Source organism: Oryx dammah, unplaced genomic scaffold (assembly GCF_014754425.2).
Source record: "Oryx dammah isolate SB20612 unplaced genomic scaffold, SCBI_Odam_1.1 HiC_scaffold_19, whole genome shotgun sequence".
NCBI lineage: Eukaryota > Metazoa > Chordata > Mammalia > Artiodactyla > Bovidae > Oryx > Oryx dammah.
Genome location: NW_024070203.1, coordinates 76,472,656 through 76,489,592, shown reverse-complemented (window position 1 = coordinate 76,489,592; position 16,937 = coordinate 76,472,656). Strand labels below are relative to the sequence as shown.

At 32.9% G+C, this 16,937-nt stretch overlaps 1 protein-coding gene across 3 annotated transcripts in view; it reads left to right on the top strand.

The window, feature by feature from the left end:
• Nucleotides 1-16,937, top strand: part of VPS13B (vacuolar protein sorting 13 homolog B) — a 772,631-nt gene that overhangs the window by 408,283 nt on the left and 347,411 nt on the right. For 2 of the 3 annotated variants that reach the window (XR_005724545.1, XM_040260993.1), the window contains exons 26-29: nucleotides 6,597-6,768; nucleotides 7,346-7,460; nucleotides 9,903-10,044; nucleotides 13,161-13,569. Coding sequence is in view for 2 of the 3 variants with exons in the window: in XM_040260993.1 (XP_040116927.1) it covers nucleotides 6,597-6,768; nucleotides 7,346-7,460; nucleotides 9,903-10,044; nucleotides 13,161-13,569 (838 nt within the window). In the remaining variant the exon portion in view is untranslated. Of the gene's footprint in view, nucleotides 1-6,596; nucleotides 6,769-7,345; nucleotides 7,461-9,273; nucleotides 9,341-9,902; nucleotides 10,045-13,160; nucleotides 13,570-16,937 lie in introns of all 3 variants that reach the window. The other variant, XM_040260994.1, reaches the window with a different exon arrangement.

Below are 16,937 nucleotides of genomic sequence, written 5' to 3'. Positions count from 1 at the left end.
CTCATCTACAGAAAATTTGTTTTGTGTAGAAATTCCACAGTCACTGTATGATAATCAACAAGGTAGTCAACAAGGTAATCCTACTTGAAAAGGCACTTGGGTACAACTCACCCCTTATCTAAACTGGGTCTTGCTGCTGCTGCTGCCAAGTCGCTTCAGTCATGTCTGACTCTGTGTGACCCCATAGATGGCAGCCCACTAGGCTCCTCTGTCCCTAGGATTCTCCAGGCATAGTTAGGCATTATTTGCATATAGAAGAAGTCTTAGCTTAGAAGACTATTAGGAAAGAGATAAGGACTGGATAGAAAGGACACTGATGTTATCATCCTTAAAGGGAGTGAAAGTGAAAGTTGCTTATTCATGTCTGACTCTTTGTGACCCCATTGACCCAGGTCTCCCACATTGCAGGTGGAATGGGGCTTCCCTGGTGGCTCAGAGGTTAAAGCGTCTGCCTGCAATGCGGGAGACCAGGGTTCGATCCCTGGGTCCGATCCCTGGGTCAGGAAGATTCCCCTGGGGAAGGAAATGGCAACCCACTCCAGTATTCTTGCCTGGAGAATCAAAACTTTACTTGTGTACTCGAAGAACATACTTCAGTGTATTTCAGCTGGTTTAGGTTGTCAAAAAATTGTGTTCAGGAAGATGTTCAAAAACTATATAATGTGAAATATTATGCCATTACTGCAAAATCAGTTCAGTTCAGTCACTCAGTCATGTCAGACTCTTTGAGGCCCCATGGACTACAACACACCAGGCTTCCCTGTACATCACCAACTCCCAGAGCTTGCTTAAACTCATGTCCATCGAGTCAGTGATGTCATCCAACCATCTCATCCTCTGTTGTCCCCTTCTCCTCCTGCCTTCAGTCTTTCCCAGCATCAGGGTCTTTTCCAGTGAGTCAGTTCTTCACATCAGGTGGCCAAAGTATTGGAGTTTCAGCTTCAGCATCAGTCCTTCCAATGCATATTCATGACTGATTTCCTTTAGGATTGACTGGTTGGATCTCCTTGCAGTCCAAGGGACTCTCAAGAGACTTCTCCAACACCCCAATAATAAAAAGTGCCTTTAAAAGTGCTAGTATTTTGATAATTTGCTTTTAATGACAACCAGGCAGCACTGTGGTAAAGAATCCACCTGCTAACATCTTCAGGAGACACGGGGCATGCAGATTTGATCCCTGGATTAGAAAGATCTTCTGTGGAAGGAAATGGCAACCCACTCCAGTATTCCTGCCTGGAAAATCCCATGGGTAGAAAAGCCTGGTAGCCTGTAGTCCATTGAGTCGCCAAGAGTTGGGCACTACTGAGCGCGCACACACACGCACATACACACAAAGCAAATATACATGCAGGACACAAATACATATTCACATATTTCTCTTGTAGAGTAAATACATAAACTATATTGGAAGGTGTCCTAATTGTATAAAATGTTAATGTTGAATCTGGCTTTTCAGTTTTTTCCATGAAAGTGTAATAGGAAGGACAGCTATTATGATTAGGTATAGTTGGGAAGATCTAGAGAAGGAAAAGGCAACCCACGCAGTATTCTTGCCTGGAAATCCCATGGACAGAGGCACCTGACAGGCTAGTCCATCAGGTCGCAAAAGAGTGGAATACAACTTAGCAACTAAACGACAACAAACATTGTGTTGATGAAATTAAATCTCTCCAATTAAGTTGTGATTTTAGGCAAACCATTAAGCATTTTTAAAGAAACAATTTTGAAGCTTTAGAAAAATATGGAATGCTGAATAAATGCTAGAATATTGATTTTAGAGTTCAACAAAGGTAAAAATTGACAGATTAACCACTAATGTTGAAATTTTAGGGTCATATAAAAATTTGAATTGCATTTTTTAATTGATTCTGGAATTAAAATTACTTCAGCAGCCTAGTTCTTGAAAAAAATCCAGCATGATCTATATTGTATACCATGGTATATAGCCAATAAGTCAATATTTTATAACTTTAAATGGAGTAAAATATTGAATCACTGTATTGTATATCTGAAATTAATATAGTATTATAAATCAACTGTACTTCAATTATATATATAGATATATATATATATCCAGAAAAAAATCCATCATGAAGTGATTCATAGACTCCAGTAATTATTTAAAATGCATTTATTGTCAGTTAAATCCAAAGTGAAAATTTGGGCTGGGGGCACAAAATGATTGATGGTGGTCTAAAGGTACAGATTTCCAGTTATAAAATAAATAAGCTATAGTGATGTAGTGTACACTGTGATAACTGTATTTAATAATACTGTATTGAATATTTGAAAGTTATAGATCTTACAAGTTCTTATCACAAGAAAAATAATTTATGACTGTGAAAATGGATTATAACAGGATTTACTGTAGTCATTTCACAGTGTATATATAAATATAGAATCATTATGTTGTATACCTGAAAATTTTATTATTATATGTCAGTGTATCTCCAAAAAACAAAGAGAGAGAGAAGTTGTTTGGTATCAACTAATATAGCAAAACTATTGTTAGTTTTTCAGTTATTTAAGTGCAGGTAACATAAGCAGTAATCTACCTCCAACTACTATTTTTGACAAACTTTTAGAAAGGAAATTTAGTTTGAACATTTTTACTCAAGTACTATTTTAAGAATGTCTCGTATTTTTAAATTTCTTCATCAAAATAAACTTATTTCATTAAATGTTTGTCTTTAAATGATTTTATCTTCACATTAGGATGAAAATGTTATTTAAAATGTAGGAATTCTAGCATTTTTAATGTCATCTAATTAATTGAATAAGGCAATACATATAGCAGGTTATTGTTCAGCCTTCGCATGTAAATCAGCACAATAGTTTGTTGTTAATGCTTTTGTCATTTCAAAATAATCATGCCAGAAGATGTCGCTAGCTCTTGCTGTCCTGTCTGACTCTTTGTGACCCCATAGACTGTAGCCTGCAAGGCTCCTCCGTCCATGAGATTTTCCAGGCAAGAATACTGGAATGGGTTGCCATTTCCTGCTCCAGGGGATCTTCCTGACCCAGGGATCGAACCCATATCTTCTGCATTGCAGGTGGATCTTTTACCACTGAGTCACTGGGGAAGTCCTAGAAGATGTCTCTAAGTTTTCCATTGTTGGCTTATTTTTTAAAATCAAAATAGTTTTCTTATATAAATATAACCTATTAATCTGAGGTCACCTTATATTTGTTGTGCTTATTTATAATATACATCTGTATACTTACATTTCTAATTAATTATTTACATTCCAAAAATGTATAAAGTTTAAAAAACACTAAGGTATTTCTGTCTAAGTAGGGTCAAAACTACTATTATTTTTAAATTATTTTGACTATAAAGAATTCACTATAAATGAATCGGGCTTAAAAAAGCTCACTCCTAACAATTGTTTGTATTAAGTAGAAGAGAAGTATTTGATTGTATGATCCTGTGATGACTTATACGTTAAACACTGAGCCGTTCTTTTTATGGTGAAATGTTGATCATGAGCAATATACTTTTCAGTGGATATAGTCCTAGCCTCCTGAATCCTGATCTGAATGGTAGTAGAGGAACAAATGTGAGTGACAGGCTTAAGTACTGAGCTTAAGACGGTTAATGTTTCCTACCCTTCAGGTTGGAATGATGAGAGCCTAAGTAGTGGAAACCACAGCAGGCCACTCGGTACCCTTAAGTACAACCAACAGTGGAAGTGTTTAGCCCTTTGGGAAGTTTTGTGACTGAACACGAATGCTGGAGTTATTTTGATAAGAGAGCCGCAGTGTAGCCAAAAGTCTGATCATCCCTGAGCTCTGAAACAGGCCAAGGATGAAGAGCTGAAGCGTTTGCTCTTTCAGATGAAAAAAGATAAATTCAGCTAGCAAAATAAACTCAGTATTTTGGTCAATTTGCAACAAAATGGTGAAAGTATTGAACTGTATATTTTAAACCTTGGCATAGAGACCTGTGAGAAAATAGCATCTCCAATTCTGGCTCAGTTTTTGCTGTACATTTAGAAATTGAGCAGAAAATGAATGCACAGACATATTTAACAATACCACACAAAATGTTGTAAATCCAAAATGAAAACTGAAACTACATGAAGAAGGAGAGCAAAACTCTCTCTTAGGAGCGCTTGCTTATTGAATTTGAAGCCACAGTTTTCTTAGCGTTCCTGCTCAATATACTTAGTAGTGTTAAAAATTAAGGTCTTGTTGATTTGAGATGTTTTTTTTTTCCCCCTATAATTTCCATTCTTGAGGTTGTAATGTTCTTCTGAGTGTTGGAGGGAGAATTGAATCTATGAGTTCTGCTCAAAGAACCAATTCATAGAGAAAGGCATACTGACTACATTATGTAGTCTTTTACTGAATTTGACTTTGTAAAATGTATCTTTCTCTGGGATTAGTTTGTGCTTTTCATTAGATGTTGTGTTACTTTAGACAGCTAATGAAAAATCTGCGTTTGTGTATAGCTTCTCAAATTCTAGAAATTTCAATTTTAGTAGATTTAGGACCAGTTATTTTGGGGAAAACATTTAGATGAAAACATCACCAGCAATGAGCAGTTTGCTTTTCTTGGTGTAATTGTACAAATAATGATTATAATGTCTTCAGATGTTAAGACTATAATTTCCTGTCACACTAAATCACAAGACACTATTGCTTTGCTGTGCTTGGTGCCTGGTAAACATTTGCCTGTTGTCTTGTGAAAATCTTCTCTATTTGATCTCCTTTCGGAGATTCAAGGAAATTGAATTTTCTTCTGATTGAAAGTTGTTGTAGAACTGAGGTCAAGGGAAAAACTTTATATAGGACGTCACTATACCTGCATAGAGGTCATGTCTGTGGTAACAAACATAGGGTCATTGGTTTTGTAAGAAGTTTTACTTGTCTCTTCTCTTAGGGGCTGTCTAATGCCTTGGCTAAGAGATTAGTGGCTTCTGCTCCAAAAAACTACCCATAAAAAGAAGTGTTTTTGTATTGTCTTCTATTAAACGTTAAGGGATGTTTTGTGCTGATAGTTCACTACTGGTCATGAATCCTTAGCATTGGAAGTGAGTATTTTTTTGAGACACTCGAAGCATCAACTAAGTATTATAGATTGAATGTTTATGGCAAAGGAAATGTGCTGAAGTTATAAGTGTGACAGAATGAGAAGGGCAAGAAGGTATAGCATACCAAATTCTATAGGATTGTATCAGTTTCTAAAGTGGTCCACTTGATGGTGATAATCGTACATGCTATTTGTGAATTATGCATTATGTGTAAACACTTTTCCTTCATGTTCTTATTTAATCATAACTGAGAGATAAGTATCATTCTAATAACCATTTTGAAGTGGTGAATAACGAATTCTGAGAGGTCAAATTACATGACTAGTGTCCGAAGTCCTTATCCTAGTACATCATGTTGCCTGCCAAACTAAGCTTAAGTGTATATAATGAGTATTTAAATATATATACATCTTTAAGCAAGCTTGCTATGGTGTATTTGATCAGTTCACAGAGAATGGGTTTAGCTTATCAAGTTGTTTTGAATGTTTTCAATGGACAGCAAGGTTGGGATTTAAAAAACCTAAATCTTTAATTAGGTAATCCATGAGTAATCACTGTCTCAGGCATTATCTCTTCCTACCTTTGAGACTGAACCTGTTTATCTTCAAACCAGGATTTATTTTCATCTGTTGAAAAGATTAAAAAAAAAAATACCACCCAACAGACCTTTTTCAGAACGTTTGTTAGTACCAAATTTAGGACCTTATACATAACTGGAATTCATTATGTATTTGTTGAATTGAATAAGCTTATGTTCTCTACCTCTAATTAAGAGACTTCTAACCACATCAGTCATTTAAAAAATCTGGCATTGAATCTGCTAACTTTTAAAACTCCTCTTACTATTAAACTATGTGAGGCATGATGCATGCTTTGCTGTTTTTTAAATCATGCTAATTATGCTATATTTTTTCTATGATTGTCATAGATTCATACATAAATGCGCCTTAGTAGGGGTAGACAGACATTTTAATGGCAAGATAGTAAATGTTGTAGGCTTTGTGGATCATAGCATCCCTAAAGCAGCTACATGTCTCTGCTAAACAGTAGTCATAGGCAATAGATAAATGAGTGATGTGACTGTGAGGTAGTTAAACTTTATTTCCAAAAATAGAGCCAGATTTGGTCCTTGGCTATAGCTATTCTATAAGAAAATATTCATTAGTATGATCCTAACTTGTTTAGAGGAACCTGGAATGGCATGCATGTACACTGAAACTATGAAAATGATATGATTAGTCTATGTTTATATTATTGGCATTATATATAAGCACTTAGATGATTTGCATATCATATATAAATTATAAGGAATAATTACAGATGGTAAATTTTTGTTTATATTTATATAAATATTTATTATTTATACACTTTAACATTTAATATTATATAAATATCATTTATGTTTATATCAATATAAATATAAACATTATTGTTTATATTTATTTATTGATTTATATTTACTTAAATATAAATTTTTTCTATTTATATTTACTTAAATATAAATTTTTTCTTATATTTAGTCAAGTTAAAAACTATTGTTGTTGTTATTTCTTATCCCAGGGAGATTCTGTACAAGCTGTTGATGATTCACCATTCTCAGATTCTGTTACCTTGGAACAGACGACAAGTAACATTGGTGGATCCAGTGGTCGTGTTAGTCTGTGGATGCAGTGGGTGCTCCCCAAGATTACTGTAAAGCTCTTTGCTCCAGATCCTGACAATAAAGGCATAGGTATAGGGTTACTTTTCTACTCTACAGATAAAATATTAAACACTGTTTTTAGAAGAAATTGGAGACCTTGTTTTATTTAATCATTGTCATTTAAATCAAACATCATTAGATCTAATTCAAGTGATTTCTATTAGCAGTACTAACGTGGTGCCTATCTTACCTCAATTCTGTCTTGTTTGTATTAAAATTCACTCCAAAAGCCATGAGGTAATTTCTTTTTTTTTAATTGTGGTAAAAGTCACCAATATAAAACATATTATTTTAACCGTATTTGTACTTTCTTCAGTGGTTATATCACTGAAAATATTGCAGAGATTGTTGACTGATACTAGATGTAATACTTCATACATTAACTGGTTATTTCCCTTATTTTGAAATAAGTATCCTATCTTAATTTTGATGCACATATTAATATTAATTTTGCTAGTTATTATAAAATTTTATGTGGTTAATGAACAGAAACTGTCAGTCCCTCTGTACATGTCAAGGATATATATGGCAACATTAAATGTAAAATTAAAAGTTTTTATGTTGATTGTGAGCCCTATACTAATTTAGTATTTGCTTCCTCCTGCAGAACTTTGTATGGTCAGTGAACTAGAAGATCTCAGTGCTTCAATAGATGTCCAGGATGTGTACACTAAAGTGAAATGTAAAATAGAAAGTTTCAATATTGATCACTATAGAAGCAAGTAAGTAATGAATAATGAATATGGGAAAAACTATTTTCTTTGACCAAAGTCTATGAAAGAATTTTTATATTTTTATTTGATTAGTTATTTTTAAAAATATTGTAGATATTCCCAAAGATGGTTCTTAACAGATATATTAATTTTACTTAGTATCATTCATATATGGAATATAATAAAGTTTTATTGTATAAGAGGGCAAATCTGTTCCGAAATATCCACCTTGTCATATTAAATGAAATAAGCTGCTTTTACTAATCACTTCACAGTTTGTTGTGCATGTTGTATATTTGCTAAGATGCCTGGGACACAGCTAATGGCTTTGGTTTTTGCTGTGTACTTCTCATCCACTTCCTATACCATTATAGAAGTGGAGCAGCTTCTCATTTCCTTACAACTTTGAGGACTTCTTAACTCACAGAAGATTAATGTACCTGTGGTATTAATAGATGTTCCTATAACCATATTTTTCCTTCCTAATAAATTTCTACCAAAAGAAGATTATAAATAAATATGATTTTTTTATAATATTGAATGATGGTAGTAAAAAATTAAAGTTTTAGATATTTTCATAAAGATATATATATATAACAATTTATCATCAATTTTTCCCAAATAAAAATACAGATGCCTTTGGGGTTTTTTTGGTTTATAATACTACCCTGGAATTTTTTTAATAATTGAAATATGATTCATATACTGTAAAACTCACATATAGTTTTTTAAAAATGTTTTCTAAACAACATCATATTTTCATTTTCATAGTATTTTGGCAAAGAAACAGCCTTAAAGTCCTTTTTTTCCCTGGATTCTTATTTATTCATCAACAATTAAGTATCTGCAAAAGTGCACATGTTTCTGTACCTTTATCGATGCATTATATACTCTAAAAACCAAAATCTTTTTAAAGAGATTTCTAATTCTGCATTTAAAACATTTGATTTTTCATTCTTTATTATGTATATCATTTATGTAAATAACAGCTCTGTCAAAGCCAAAAATTGTGTCAAAATTGTGATGGTCAAAATATTTTGCTGGGTATATATTAAGACCTGTTATAATAGTATTATTTTCCCAAGTATATGATCATTGTTTCTGTTGGAGTAACAGTGAATCAGTGATAGATTTTTGATAATGGGGTGGTTCAGTTCCTTTTGAATGGTATATCTCCATATCAAAATGATCCTAGCAAATATATGTGAATTTTATTTTATTGCTGAAATAATTTCTTGATTATGTGAATATTACAATTTATGTTATATAGATTATCAATGATTTTGCTGTTAATTTTATGTAAGTTTTAAATGTTTAGTTTATTCATTCTTTTAATCAAAATGTTTATGAAGTGTGTATTATATCCCAAGCACTATACTAAGCACTAGGGATATAGTGTTCAGCAAAAATAGACATAAACCATACCCTTATGGACCTTAGAGTCACATGTGCTCATGCTTAATTGCTCAGTCATGTCCAACTCTGTGACACCATGATCTGTAGTCCGCCAGGCTCCTCTGTCCATGGGATTCTCCAGGCAAGAATACTGAAGTCTAAGCCACAAGGGGAGCCCAGAGTCACATGAATGAGATAGAAAAATAACCTTGGTAAATATATAATTTACCATTAAGACAGGTGCTCTCTGCAGAACTACCAGGGTGTGGTGCTAATGTGAACTGGTCTATTGATTGCTTTGTCAGTTTCACGTTTTAGTTCAGTGTAGTACTGTTTACATCATAATGACTTGAAATAGTTATATATGCTCAATTTCTTAACTCAGAAAAATTGAAGAGAACAGATAAGGTGAACTTATGTTTTCCAGGCCAGGGGAAGGTTGGCAGTCAGGACATTTTGAAGGAGTATTTCTACAGTGCAAAGAAAAACCTGTGGTGAGACTCATTTAGTAATTATGACTTTTTAAAAATATATTATAAACTGTTTATCTTTGTTCTTTCATGCAGTGGGACTAATGGTTACAAGAATTAGAGCTCAGCAAATTCTTTTTGACCTATTCTTACAAAATTACATTGCAAAGTAAAACTATTCCTTTAAGTTGCTTATGGTTTGTAACCATTATCCTGTTACAGCAATTAAGTAAATTTTTAATAAGGTCAAGGTAGGATTGCTTTTATTAATATACTTTGTCATTAATGTATTAGTATGTTGATTTTCTAGAAGTTTTTCCTAAGTTTTTCCGTGAGTTCATGTTGGATTGTCCTTTATTATAAATTAAAAGTAGTCATTTACACTAAAAGCAACAATTTTTTGTTTACTTCCATTAACAATGCTTTTGCAGAAGATGGTGCAGACAGAGGCTATACCTAGCAGTGGCTCAAACCTAAACCGTTGCAAACTTGAGCAAAATTAAAACTGTCCAGATTTTTTTTTTTGCTTATGGCTTTTATTGCTTTTTGTCTTTTCACCTTCTTTGCTCCTGTCCATCACCTCAAGCCTCGGGGAAGAGTGTTGGTCTCTGGGGCAATGTGGAGGTGTCTTCCTTTCCTGTACTGACAAGCTGAACAGACGCACCTTGTTGGTTCGACCCATCAGCAAGCAGGACCCTTTCAGTAATTGCTCTGGCTTCTTTCCTTCTGTAAGAAATCATTTTTAAATTATGCTACAGAACTCCCATTAACAGGAACCCAGAGAAGGAATGGAACTATCCATAGAGTCAACTCTTGATTTTTATCTTCCTCTGTATCTTTTGCTCTGTGAATGAACTATTATGTATTCTTAAATCATAGACTGCTTTCACTATAATCCAGTTTGTTTCTGGGTTACTTGAATATGCTTTTTGTCATTCTGGTTTACTGAATATAAACTAATTTTATCATCATCATTGGAAAATCAAAGTGGGATGTTATGTGTGCTTGTTAAATTGTACATATACTGACTGATCAAGAGTTGACCATACTGCTTTCGTCATTCCTTTTATGATTCTTCCTTGCACTGCTTTTTCCCCTATTATTATGCGTTTCCTTCTCAGAACTAACTCCAAGTGCCTTATTTATTTGGTCTTAAATCTGGACACGGTTGTACATCTGTCAATTACTAGATGAAAGAGAAACACTAGACTGTACACCAGTGGGTTTTAGAAGTTTAGAACTTCTTTTCCCCTGGTGGTACAAAATATCTGAATATATTATTAAGCTAGTTCTTTTAAATGATATTTTAAAGTCAATAAAAATACATGTAAATTTTAAATATTAAGAGTAGATTTCCACAATGGTAATAGAAATCCTCTTAAGAAACTATTAAATAAGTGCAAATGTTATTAAATATTTTCTCAGCATCTGAAAACTAGTATTCATTTCCCCTATTTTTGTAACTTAAAAGGTATTAAGACATATACCTTTAAAAATAAAGTGTAAAAATTAGCCAAATATTTTAAATAATTGTGTTCTTAGATTTAGTGTTTAACATTGTAATTGCATAGCAAAACTAGTTTCTGATTTGATTTTTGAATTTTTTCCAGTCTAGTCTGGATAAAAATTGTCCCTAAATATGGCCTTTGTATTAATGGACATTCTGTTTAGATTTATTTTCTTCTCTTTAATGTTCATGAGCATCCATGAGAAGCTTTCTTAATAATTTTAACATGTATTCATGAAAGCAAACCAAAATTATTGTTAATATGTTTTAGAATTTTATCAATTTTTCTAAATTTTGAATTTTATTAACATTTCAATAATTATCATTGGTCTGACTTTCATTTTAAGTAGTATAAAATATTATTATTACTGTATGAAAAGTAATACTTATATTATCTCAATTCCAGCTAGTATGTATCCATTCTTTAAGTTTTTTCCCTCATCTTTCTAGCACAGTTAGGAATGCAGCACTTCAACACACTTTCTCTCATGGGTACTAACCTTTTAAGAATACCTACAGTCAACATGTTTAAAGATATCTTTACCAAATCAAAACATTTATATTGTCAAACACCTTTTATACCGTTTCCAGGATTCAAATGTTGCCATTCGTTAAGCTTTGGGGTGATTTATGTAGATTTGGGGTTGGTTCTACCCCTCCACACCCTCATCCCAGTTGAGCCCTAGAGACAGCGTTGCTGTGGCCTCTCCCGTTGCGGCCAGCCACAGCACCCTTGTCCATCTACGCTTGCCCGCAGTTCAGCATCATAGTGATGAGATTGCAATCACTTTTTCTTGCTTTACTGTATTTCCTTTTGTTTTGAGTGTAGAAAGCCAAAAGAGAGGGAAATAAGATAAAATGCAGTGAGAAAGTTGGACAAAGTAAAAAATGTTCTGAGGGCAGGACAATTATATGAAGTTATTATATTGCATATCTATTTAATGCTTACTTTACAAGCTCTTTTTAATGGTCAAAAATTGATTTTGAGATACTTTTGCAAAGGTAAATTTTATCTTGTCTTTCTTCACTATAAAATCCAAATTTAAAACAAAATTAACAGAGCACTGAGTTTCATACTATTTTCTTCTCATTGTGTGATAGGCAGCAAAATGAGAGGCAGAAAATAGAAGAGGTTTACTGATGATGGAATAACGTAGGCTCTGACATATTGTTGCTTTGCTCCTTCTCACTTTTTTCTTGTTTATGTGAATGTATTTCCTTCTTTTTCATTCTTCCTCAGTTCACTTCCTCTTTTAACATCACTCTTTGAACTCCAATAACTAAAAATCTTCATCAAGCCTTGGGAAGACGGGTTGTATTTTGAGTTTATATTTTGATTAATTTGCAAAATAGAATTTTATGTACATTAATTGGTTCAGGAAAACTTTTCTCAAAAATATCCTTTTTATATGTTGAGAAATTCAAATTACATGTTTTACTTTACCCTTAAAAGTATGCTCTTTTACTGTAATTTTATAGTGTTCGATTTGAATATAAGTTTATTGGACAAGTTTTGTCACAAGTACTGAAGTTGTTATGATATAGTTTTCAGTCTCAATCAGATGTTTATGTCTTAATATGGTATTAAACCCAGGGAATATGAGTTGAAAGAGAGTTGTTAGGTAGATTTTATAAACAATATGAGTGCCGGAAAATAGACAAGTTCTAAAAGAGAGCTAATTTTGTCTTGTGATACCATTTTCTCTTTATATACATTAAATTGTTAATTCAGTTATCAAAGTGTGATATCAGTGATGCTTGTCTTATGGGCTCTTCATATATATTAGTGAGATTACAGAAGAAAAACTTTGTTTTTATACATGTGAAGTCAATCAACTTTTCACGTTGTTGATCACAAATGAAAATACATAACATGGTTATCTAAATTTTTCTTTCATAAACAAACCCTGTCTGAACCAAATTATGACAGCATATTGCTACTGTTAATGAAAAATTATCAAGAATGAAAAGATAAATCTATATATGAACTGTCCCAAATTCTGAATGTTGTAGAAAATGTAAAAGTTATAGAAAGAGGCACAAAGAGGTTAATTACCTCTCTCAGGACCTAGAACTACAACCCAGGATTCCTAAACTGAGTTCAGTCATTCTGAGTCTTAGAGGCTTTTGCCCTGTCTATAGAATTGATCAGTAATGTGCTCGTTAAGAAGTGTGTTTTTATTTTTTTGTTTATATTAAACATTGATCAATCATGGGGAAAAAATATGGACATAACAAAAGATTATAGTACTGACCTAGATTGTTTTCTGCTTTCAAATTCTTTTTTTTTTTCTTTTTGAATAAAATATGTATTGTGATTTCCTCTTTCTGGAACAGACAACTGCAAAGCTTCTAGATGGCTCTCATCAGCAGCATGGATTTCTGTCTTTGACATACACAAAAGCTGTAACAAAAAATGTTCGCCACAAGTTAACATCAAGAAATGAGCGAAGAAGCTTTCATAAGTTATCTGAAGGTTTAACAGATGGTTCCCCTCATTTTCTTCATGAAATACTTCTTTCAGCACAAGCCTTTGATATTGTCCTTTGTTTTCCTTTACTTAATGCCATTGCAAGTATATTTCAAGCAAAACTACCAAGGACCCAAAAAGAGAAAAGAAAATCTCCTGGTCAGCCCATGAGGACCCATACACTGACTTCACGCAATTTACCTTTGATTTATATCAACACAAGCGTAATCAGAATTTTTGTTCCGAAAACAGAAGAAATGCAGCCAAGTATTGAAGGTATTCTCTTCAGAATTTTTTTTCCAGTCTTATTTTAAATAACTTTTAAATACTGTGTGTGTTTCTGACTCTGCTGATTGATTACTAGAGTAAGAAATAGGAGATGTTTTTCTTAAGGTCTTTTGCTAATAAAGCTTATACTTTGTGTCATTTGTTTTGTTGACCTCCAATATTGTGTTCTATATACCTAAGATAACTAAAAATTGCTTTAAAAAATTAGCCAACACTCCACATACTGCATTAATGGAATAAATTATATTGGCAATCTTGTGCAGCCATTCCCACTTTCTATCTCCAAAATGTTTTCATCACCCCAAGCAGTAACTCTATACCTTACAGATTGAAGAATAACACCCCCTTGCTTACTTTCTGTCTCTCTGAATTTGCCTGTTGTAGGTATTTCATATGAGTTGAATCAGAGAATATGTCCTTTTGTGTCTGGCTTATTTCGCTTAGTATAATGTTTTCAGGGTTCATTCATGTTGTATACCATGCATCATAATTTCGTTTATTTGTATGGCAGAATAGTATCTATTGTATGGATATACCCCATTTTTTTAATCCATTCTTCTATCAGACACTTGGATTGTTTCCATTGATATTGTGAGTAATGCTGCTATGTACTTGTCTGTTCAAGCTCATTTTTGATTCTTTTGAGTATGTACCTCGGGGTTAAATTGCTGGTTTATATGGCAGTTCTTTGTTGAGAATTCTATGGTCTTGATTAACCACCAGTCTGCTTTGAAGCTCTTTTGACGAGGGCAGGATTTGTAGCAGTTTCTGAATGATAGTGTTGAGTCAACAGGAAGCATGGAGGGCAGTTCCCTCTTAGTAAAGGTGGTGGTGCCTGTGTGCTGAGCACTTTCACAGTAGACAGAGGTCGGGAGCTTCATTGGTTGACCCTTGCCTCATTTTTCTGTCATACTCAGTGGTGGTTTATCAAAACAGGTTCTGTGCTTCATTGATTTGTATAGATGTCCAAAGGGATACTCATCTGGCTATTTGAGAAAAGGGAGGGAAAGGAAAAGCTTTATCTCTTTTGTGCGTATATTTGTTTTGTTTGTTGGCTTATTGTTTTATGAACATTTAGTTAAATTTTATGATGAATACTGTGTATCACACAGTTTTGTTGATACTGCTTTAAATTTCCCATTTCCTTGCTGTAACTAGGAAAATCCTCAATTGTTTGTAATTACAGAAGGTTTCTAGACTCTTCCTAGTTTATTTTTCAAGCTCCTTTGTTCTTTTTTGGTGCTGCTTGTGGTGGGATTTTTAAGGTATAATTTCAGAATTCTGACCCTGAAGTACCTGCTAAGCATGTAACCTTGAATAAGAGCGTATGAGATGGAAGTTAGGGAAGGGGCCTTGTTGTTACAGCCATCTTTGGAAAATACTGTCTGCCACATTTCTCTGTGGACTTTTGGTTAATTTTGATCCTTTGCTTATATGAACACTTTGTGTAATGAACACTTTGTGTAATAAACACTTTTTGCTGGTATTTTTCATGACTTGTGTGAGTATATATAGAATAAATTTCTAGCAAAAGTATTGCTAGATCAAAGGGTATCTACCTTAAAAATATTAAGGGATGTCAAAATGCCCTCCTATAAATTGCATGACCAGTTTATACTGTTTCCCTGCTGTCCTTGTAATAGAGATCTGTCATGCTGTTTGGTCTTTTGTCAGTCTCATTAATGAAAAGTATACTTTTTTCCCTAAAGAGTTGCTCATCCGTTCTTCATCATTTATTAAGAAGTCTGTGTGTGAAGCCTGTTGTTTGACCTGCAATGTATTGCACACGTCTTTTCTTTTCTTTTCTTTTTTTGCTATTTGATTCTGTGTGTGTGTGTGTGTGTGTGTCTATGTGTACACCTATATTTATATCAGCATGTATATCTTTGCTTATACCTGTTCTCATGTCTGTATCTGAGATACTATGAATTGCCAAAACATGTGCCTATCCACAAAATATATATATATATATATAAATGTTTGTCAAAAATTCTATTGTCTTGACATATTATGTTAAATTTTGGGGACACTTTATCTTTCTTCATTACTGCTATAATTCAGATGAGTATAATATTTTTAATCAGATTAATTAAACTGAATGTAAATTATGTCTTATTGAGTGTGATAGCATACTGAAATGTCACTATTTCATACTTCTTAGCAGAAACTATAAAACTATCTCCAAGAAGTTTCTGTCTGTCTGTCGGAGATGATTGGCAAACTGGATGTGACTGTATTTCCCATTAATGCACATAATCACTGGGTTACATATTATTGAACCTTCATTGTATCTTCAGCTGAAAATATGTCAATAACTAATAGTACCTTTTGTTGATAGCTTTATGTGAGGTTGTCATTATAGTTGTGGCTTTATAGAAGTTTAACATTTCAGTGGCAAGTTTAAATACCTTTGAGACTTTAGATGTTTTATTATATAGAGTTTATACTGAAAATCTTAAAGGAAAATTGAAGTCTCTAAAATGTTTTTATTTCATATTGAATTTTTTAAAAACTTAGTTATGAACAACAGTCTGATATTGTCTGACAATTTCATGAAGATTCTGCTCTTTTAAGCTTTTGGTTACTTAATCAAGCTCATAATTTCAGATTTGTTCTTAGCCTTTTCATTTTCAATACATACTCTCTTGCCTCAAGAAAATATAAAGTCAGACATATATTTCATTTTACATGAAATGTACAAGTTTCTAATAGTTCATCTGTAAAATTCAATTAATAATAAAAATATATTTAACTTTGTAATATTTAAAGTAGTTATATTAAAGTCTGGTTTTCGACTTGAATATTGCTTGCTTTATGTGCCATTATTATCAAGATTCTGAATCTACAGGTGTTTGACTTCCAGCTTAAGCTATTTATTTCATAACAGAGGGCTGTGTTTTGGATCTGGTATGAGTCTTCTAGAGTGAGTAGTTCCTCATGAGGCTCAATTTTTAAAAATACAGTTACAGCAAAGAAGGAAGGCATTCATTTTCATGAATTGAAAATGCTTCTAGAGGGAATATTTCCTCATTTGGTCCAACTATTAAATGCAGGTGAAATAAACCAAAAAAGGAAAGCTTGTTTCATGTTTTTTTTCCCCCCTAGCTATCAAATAACTAAAGACATGACTCAAGGTGCTTTCTTCTATAAATACCTATTTTTACTAGTTTTTCTTATATCTCCGGATACATTTTGATAAGCTGAATACTTTCTATAATAAAATTGATTATTTTAGTTCATGAATGATTAAGCAAATATACATTTTATTATTATTATATAACTTTGTAGTCAGTTTAATCTAGTGAGAATACTTTTGGCTCTAACAGAAACAGAATTCTGTTCTTGGATCTAGCTTT